This window comes from Cricetulus griseus, chromosome 3, assembly GCF_003668045.3.
Source record: "Cricetulus griseus strain 17A/GY chromosome 3, alternate assembly CriGri-PICRH-1.0, whole genome shotgun sequence".
In the NCBI taxonomy this organism is placed as follows: Eukaryota; Metazoa; Chordata; class Mammalia; order Rodentia; family Cricetidae; genus Cricetulus; species Cricetulus griseus.
Window position 1 is genome coordinate 266,723,915 of NC_048596.1, and position 8,282 is coordinate 266,732,196.

At 46.5% G+C, this 8,282-nt stretch overlaps 1 protein-coding gene across 1 annotated transcript; it reads right to left on the bottom strand.

Moving 5' to 3' along the window:
* Window positions 1-723: 723 nt before the first annotated feature.
* Window positions 724-2,992, bottom strand: Nhlrc1 (NHL repeat containing E3 ubiquitin protein ligase 1). The gene has a single exon (XM_027409995.2). The coding sequence runs from the start codon at window positions 2,990-2,992 to the stop codon at window positions 1,805-1,807; it is 1,188 nt and encodes a 395-aa protein (XP_027265796.1). The 3' UTR covers window positions 724-1,804.
* Window positions 2,993-8,282: the final 5,290 nt, after the last annotated feature.

An 8,282-nucleotide genomic window follows, 5' to 3' on the forward strand; every position in this document is an offset into this window, starting at 1 on the left:
CCTGATGACCTGAGATCAATCCCCGGGGACTCAGGAAGCAGAAGAGAGCAGACTCACTCAGGTTGTCCTCTGACCTCCACGCACGTGATGGCACATGCACCCCCACACATACACATTAATGCACACACACAAATAAATAAATATCAAAACGTTTTTAAAAAGCAAGATGGACTTCTATGAACTGGCATGGGAGCTAGGCTTTCACTTTGGATATCTCACTCATACTTTTTGAGGTGGTCTTCAGTGGATACAGCTCTCTTAAAACTCTTTGGAGGGCTATGATGTAACTCAGTTGGCAGAGGGCTTGCTTAGCATGTAGGAAGCCCTGGGTTCCCTCTACCTCCAGCACCACAGAACCCTGGGCGTTTCAGTGCCTGTAAGCTGGCACTTGGGAGATGGATACAGGAGGATCAGAAGTTGAAGGTCATCCTTGGCTACAGAACAAGTCCAAGGCCGACCTAAGATATACAAGACCTTGTCTCAAAAACAAACAGCCTCTTTGTATAAAAGAATACCATTTTGCTGACAAAGCATCCGTTGTTATCTGCAGCAAACTGTCACTTTCCGAGAGCATCCCCCAGAAAACATTTCCCTGCTGCTGTAGAGGTTTACGTTATTTTGCTATAATTTCAACAGCCCCGAACAACGAAGACTTTTACACTTGCTTAGAAATAAATAAATAAAACATACAGAGGATCCACACTTCACCCCAAATTTCCTCCTATTCCTTTCCTTAATTGCAGCATTAAGGAGCCCTTATGTGGGCCAAGGTTATGCTTCAGTGCAAGACATGTTTACAGAGCTCTAAAATGACAAGGGAACTAACTGTTTATTGACTAGACAGTGTTTGACTCCCATTTCAAAGTGCACAGAGAAAACTTTCATCACAAAGCACATTAGGCGGCACAGATTACCACACAGTAAACAAATTCATTCCTGCCACGAATATGTCGGGGCGACATCTCCTAACAGAAGTCTCATCTGTCCATGCCACTAGCAGACAGTGGCTCTACAGGTTTTGCTCAGACCATCACTCAGGGATGTCCCCCTGTGCCTGTGGAGGAGGAAACGCTGACACCAATTTACAAAACAAAACAAGCAAACAAAAAACATTGTCATGTAGCACAAGCTTCAAACTAGGTAGCTGTAGATAGGATCGAACTCCAGACCTTCCAGAGTGCTGAGATTATTGGCATACACTACCAACCAAGCAACCTTTGCCTTATAAGGAAAGAGCTCAACTGTGTTTCTTGGTATTGGTAACGATCCATCTACTCTGCCATTGGGGAGGGCTCCCAGATGACACCCACACAGAATCCTTTTTCTCCTGAGAACTCCATGGAGACCCCTTTCTTCGTGCACACAACCAGTTATTGAGTTACTTGTAGGGAGAGCATATCTAAGACATGCTCACTTTTTTTTAAAAAAAAAAAACATCTGGCATCATATTTAAGAGCAAGGGATTTGGAGTCAGAATTGAGTTTAATTGTGACTGTCCCAGTAAATATGCCTCGAAAAAATATCATATTAAATTCTCTGGATCTGCTTTCTCGTCTCTAAAATGGGACTAATAATAGAAATCACATCGCTGTGTGTTAAGGGGCAAATGAACTAAGATCTGCAAATTCCTTAACATTGGGACTAGGCATCCACTAAATGACAAGTCTAATGAGTAGTCCTTTATAACTGCCTCACACCCAACACTTCTGTCAAGCAGTTACCATTATTCCTGCCTGGGCGAATGAGTGATGGTGACTCATCCAGGGTGCAATTCACTCCTGATGACACCAGGCCTCAGATCCCATCACCCTCCGTTACCCTCCATCACTTTAAAGATTTTTATAGTGTGGGATGCAGTGTCCAGCACAAGAAGAGAATTCTCCTTGGTGAAGACCAGGGCCACAGGACGAGAAAGACCATGAGTGACCATGGGCTTCAGGGCTGGAAACTCCTCGGGTTTCCCCAAGCAAATGATGGCTGGCCCAGAGGTGTCTGCTACAATCACATTTCCCTGGTGATCGAAGGCTACAGCTGAGATAGTTATTTTAGAAGGAAAGAGGAGGTTCAGCCCGAAGCTATCCACCTGGCCAATCAGCTGCATGGTGGAGTTGAACACCTTCACCCTTGTGTTGTCACCTGCTGTCCCCAAGGGCCAGGGGTGTTCTAGGATCGCGATGGCCCCGGTGAGCCAAGACACAGCCACCCCACGGGGATTGCAAAGCTGAGCTTGCAACCTCTCGATCCTCCGAAGGACCCCTTCGGGGAAATCTACTTCCAGCAGGTGCAAGGTCCCTGCCTCTGCGTCGGTCACCAGGGCCAGATTCTGAGGGGTGATCTCCACACCCCAAGGCAGGGAAAACTGTTTTCCCACAACCAGCTTGATTTGGCCGAAGAAATCAAACACTTTGAGGGAGCGGTCGCCAGCGTCGGTGACAACCACGTGGCAGTCGTTGGTGACGGCGACATCCAGTGGGTACTTCACGTCATGCGCTGCGTCTCCCTTCTCTCCAAACTGGTGTGCACCTCCTCCTCCGGAGTCAAAGATCTTGACCCGCCTCTTACCGTCGTGCACGACCACCACCCGTCCGGTCTTGGGGCACAGTGCAAGCCCCGTGGGGTTCACCAGGGTCCCCCACCCGCCGAAGGCGTGCTGACAGGTGAGCACCCCGGGCGCGCAGGCGGCAGCGCTGAGGGCAGCCTGGGACGCGTGAAGAGTGGAGCCCAGGAGCTCCAGAAGGTGCAACACCGGCAGGCAGTCGCTGGTGTCACAGGCTCGGCAGGCCCGCCGGCAGAAGGGACATTCGAGGGCCAGCGATCGCGGGTGCGCGAGGGCGGCCACGCAGGCCAAGCAGACCACGTGGCCACAGGGCAGGTTGCGCGGGCGCCGCTGCTGCCGGTGGCCGAACCTCTCGAAGCACACCTTGCACTCCAGCAGGCTGACCTCCGCCTCGCGCACCAGCTCGGGCCGCACCCCCGCCGCTTCCTCCCCCATCGCTCCTGCAGCGCCGCGCCGCAGCCCTCGCGCAGCCCTCGGGCACGGTCACGGTCACGGGGCGGGGCATCCGCTCTGACGCGGGGCTCAGCGCCTGGCCCGCGTAGCGCTGCTGCTCCCTGGCGGGCACACGCCGCAGTCGTTCGCATGCGCCGTGCGCAGACCTGGAATCATCACGACACGTCACTCCCTGTGAGCCTGTAAGTGGCAGGGCGAGCACCAGAACCTACGCTCCCAATGCTGATACCCAGCAGAGCTGCCAATCAGCTACGCTGGGTGCTGGTTGCCAGGGCTGGGCAGGAATAAGACAGGCCCCTAGTATGGGTCGACTAAGGAGAGTGATGCATGAAGGAAGATAACTTCAAGTGGGTGAGTCAGGTGTGCAAACTTCTTTGGTGTGTTTTATCACACTTGTGAGAAGGTAGACAACTAACACTCGCAGCGCCTCTGGGTATGGTAGCTGAAATCTCAGCACTGTGGAGGCAGAAACTAGTGGTTAGAGGCCAGCCTAGGCTACATACAGTGTCTCAATCCTCCCATAACCCCGCCAAAAAACCCAAAACAAACAAACAAACAAACAAAAACCCAAAACAAACAAAAGAATACAAGTGAAATGGGTTTGTTTGGAAGGAATATTTAAAAGCTGTTAGTTGCCTCGGATGGTGGTCTATATAGTGAGTTCCAGGCCAGACAGAGCTTTGTAGTGAGAACCTGTCTCAAGCAAACAAACAAGCAACAACAACAACAAAACTGTTAGTTAATAGCTGTATTCTTTGAAGTGGTTTCATGCATTGTTTTATTCAAGCCTCGTGGGCAATGGGAGTGGCTTGGATGAAGAACAGGCTTGGCAATGATTGGAAGCCAGGCAGTTTGACTACAGGACCTCTCACTATCTGGCACTGATCATCAAATATATGGTTCTATATGACAAATGGTTGAGTCTCCTTGCCAAAGGCCTAATGGTCCCGGGTGAGGGCTGGGTTGCAGAGAGCTGTGAAGGGGATTGTGAGTGTATAGGTAAGTTTAGGCCAGTGATTCCTTCAGTGTCTTCCAGACTCAGGTAAGATGGAAAGTAAAGGGACTGAAGAGATGGCTCTGTGGTAAAGAAAACTTGCTGCTCTTCTAGAGGACATGAGTTCAGTTCCCAGCACCCACATTGGGTGGTTCACAGCCACCTGTAACTCCAGCTCCAGGAATTCCAGTGTCCCCTTCTGGTCTCCATGTGCTTGCACAAACATACATGCATATAAATGATTATAAGAAATATTTAAAAATGGAAAACTTGAAAGTAAAGACGATCGACATATCTTGGAACAACCTTAAAGTTATGGTCACTATAATCTTCAGGATCCATTATGATGTTCAGATCTCTGTATTTAGTTTATTATCCCTGCTCCTTTACAGGTCGGGATCATGATTGCTCACGCTCTTGTTCCATAGACTTCCAAGAAAATAGAGAACTCAGTCCTTTGCTGACACTGGCAAAGAAAAATGTTTTATCAAGAGTTACATATCTCAGAGATTGAAATTAGACCAGAATAAACAAGCTGACGCTATGGTTTCAGAGTGCATGTCCAGTCTAAGTAAGAAACCAACTAAACCATATCTGGTAGAAATACTACTTTTAAAAATATTTTTATTTGTGTGTGTGTGTGTGTGTGTGTGTGTGTGTGTGCGCGCGCGCGCGTGTGTGTGTGTGTGTGTGTGTGTGCGCGCGTGCGCGCGCGCGCATGCGCGCGCACGTATCTGTGTGTGAGTCCTTGGAGTCCAGAAGAGGGTGTTAGCTATCTGGAAGCTGAAATTGTAGGCAGTTGTAAGCCACTTGATGTGGGGGTGGTGGGATCTAAATGCAGGGCCTCAGGACTGAGCAACGAGTGTGTTCAACTATTGAGCAATCTCTCCAGCCCCTTGGAAGTAATGAAAATGTTTATTTTATATGTATAAGTGTTTTCTCCACATTATGTATATGTACCACATGCATGCCTGGTGCCCTAGGACTGAAGTTATGGATGGCTGTGAGTCACTATGTGGGAACCGGCAATCGAACCCAGGTCTTCTGCTAGGGCCACAATTGCTTCTCACTGTTGAGCCCTCTCCAGCTCCCCAGAAATAATTTTTAAATCGGGAAATGCATTCAGGATACAAAAACTGAGCTGTTTTTAGAACCAGTCTTGTCCAACAGAAATATAATGAAACCCACATTTTAAAATAATTTCCTTGTAACTCCAATTTTTAAAGTTAAAAGAAAATGAAATTAATTTAGTTGTATACTTTAATCCATCATTTGGACTTGTAATTACTCAAAAGCATGAAAGAGATATTTTGTACTCATTTTATGTGCTAAGTAATATCTGCTGTGTTTTATACTCACAGTCCACCGAGTTCACAAGCTAGCATGTGACTGGTGGCTCCCACATGCAGCCCTGACAAATGCAGACCTGGTCTTGCTATGAGATGTTACCTTTTGAAAGCACTTCCCAGGCAAACCTCACTGAATCACTTACTTGTGTCTAGCTCTACCCCAGTTCTGCTGACTATAACCAAGCTTGTGTCCCCCAGAAATATCCAACTGCCTGCTCCCTGCTAAGCCTACCTTTTCTGCCTTCTCAGACCTTTGCTGCCTCTGTGAGGCCACCAGGAGTATTACACCATTAGCATATTAGCCCCAAGCTGGGCAGCTTTGCATCATGGGACACACAATCTACTCCAGGGGTTTATTATCAAGCACCTAACAATGAGTTAGAATTTTGTTTTGGTTTGTTTGAGACAGGGTCTCATGTAGCTCAAGTTGCGTTCATTCTGGTTATGGGGCTGAGACTGACCTTGAGCTCATGGTCCTCCTGCCTCTACCCCCCCAGTGCAGGGATCACAGGTGTTTGTATGCCAGGTCCAAAATAGTAAATTAAAAGTATGGCATTTGATTTAATATGGCATTTGGTTTTCTCAATTATTCAAGGCTTTAAGCTTCAGACATGGGGAAAAAAACACCAAGATTTGAGTCTTTCACAGTTTACAGTTCTTGGTAATCATCAACTTCATAGTTTGCCTTCACCCCGTGGAATCCACCAGTTTCTAGTCTGGTGCACATAAGTACACACACATAAACACACGTACAAGCCCTAGTTACTTTTCTTATTGTTGTGACCAAATACTAGACACAAATAACTTAAGGAAGAAAAGGGGGAAGTCTGTTTTGGCCACAGTTTGAAAGACTACAGTCCATTATGGTGGGGAAGACATGGTGGAGGACTTGGACAGAGGCCGCTGGAATATTCTGCGTTTGACTCTTCACTGGCACAAAAAGGAAACACAGAGAACCAGGGCCAGAACCAGGCCTGGCTATAAACCATTAAAACCTGCCCCTAGTGATCTACTTCTTTCAGCTAGCCCCACCTCTTAAAGGTTTAAACCTTCCAAAACAGTGCCATCAGGTGGAGACCAAGTGTTCATACTGTGATGGACGGTTCACATCCAAAGCCTAACATACATGCATAAACACACATCGGCAATTGCTTCCTTTATGAAATAAAACAACAACCATCAATGTATCATGGCAGTGAATGTACAAACTGTCTCTGCAGGCTAGTTTCCATTCAACCATAAGTTAGTTCCCCAGCATTGGAGAGCTCTCTTGAAGTATTTCCAGGCCACCTTCTGTGGTCCTGACCATGAGTCCCTTCCAGGACTAATCACCAGCCAGTCAGTGTAATATGTGGCTGTATTCCTTTGTGTGTTCTTTCCTGGATGTGGAATAAGCCTTCTCTACACTGTGAAGATGTGCTGCTCTCTTTGTTAATAGAAAAACAAAACAAAACCTAACCAGGCAATAGCTGGGCAGGATTTTCAGGGCAAAGTAAATTCTGGGAAGAAGGGTGGAGTCAGGGAGTAGCCAGCCAGATGCAGAAGAAGAGATGTTGTGCTGAGATAAAAGTACCACTGCATGGTAGAGCATAGATATGTGGGTTAATTTAAATTATAAGAGTTAGTATCAAGCCTAAGCTATCGGCTGAGCACTTATAATTAATAATAAGTCTCAGTGTGGCTATCTGGGAGTTGGCTTGCAGGACAGAGCTGACTGCTGGGACACAGAGAAACTCTGCCTACATTTCCTCATTCAACCATACAAACTAGGGCACACTTTTTTTTTTTTTGTCTCCTCCCATCTGTACCTGCTAAGTCCATGTCTGTGTATTCATGTGTGCAGAGAGAGCATTAGCCAATCACCATGCAGGGGACAAAGACTCAGCCCAGTCTATTATTTAAACTACAAACTTATATAAAAGGCATTTTTGGAAAATCCCAAGAATAATTCAACCCCTGCAACAATGTATGTATATGGAGTGTGTTTTAAATCTCAAGGCTTTTAAATTCAGGACACCCCCAGTGAGGACATATTTTACACTAATTGATGACATAAAGTTACCTCACTTGTATCGTGTAAGACTCTCTAGGTTTGAGATATGGAAACAATTCTAGCTACTGCATGAGCAGAGGAGTCTATCATACAACATGAGACTTTTTCCTTAGGCTGGGCATCAGGGCTTCTGGAAGGGTAAAATGGAGGACCAGAACACTGGTGGCCCCTCTACTGTTTGTGTCTCCACTTCTCATCTCTGTGATAGCCATAACAACTTGAGAGATCCTGCTGTACCCATTCATTTTTGCCCTCTGAGCAACTAACATGTCTTTCCAGAGTTGAGCTTAAAAAAATCTCTAAAGAGAATTGGATTGGCCCAGGTAGTGGTCCAACACTGTTCAACAGGCTACAACGGTGAGGTCAGATGGTCATGGCCTCTAGAAGTTCACTCTGTAGACTGAGGCAGGTTTCAGAGAAGCAACTCTGATCAGGATACTTGAATAGGTCAGTACCAGAAGATATCCAAGGAAGCATCTTTAATGATGTTGGAGAGGACATGAAGTCAACATTGAACATTAAAGGACTTTACACCAACTTTAGTATTTAAAATATATTTTCTATGTGCTGAGTATTTTGCCTGCATGTATAGTTTGTACTACATGCACGGCTGGTGCCTAACTATGGCCAGGTGTTGTGTCCCCTGGAGGTAATTATAGACAGCAGTGAACCACCATGTGGATGCCGGGAACCAAACCCCTGTCCTCTGGAAGAGCAGCAAGTGCTCTCAACCACTAAGCCTTCTCTCTAGTCCCAAGTTTAATTTGTAAAAGATAATCTCTAGGGAGAATACACTCAGCTTTCATCAGTATTAATGGTGTTCCCAATAACAACCATTACTTTAGTATATGCACAAATATTTCCATATATACAAAA

What these genes read in the sequence shown, in the direction of transcription:
- Nhlrc1 (XM_027409995.2), bottom strand. Translation starts at nt 2,992, where the DNA reads ATGGGGGAGGAAGCGGCGGGGGTGCGGCCCGAGCTGGTGCGCGAGGCG.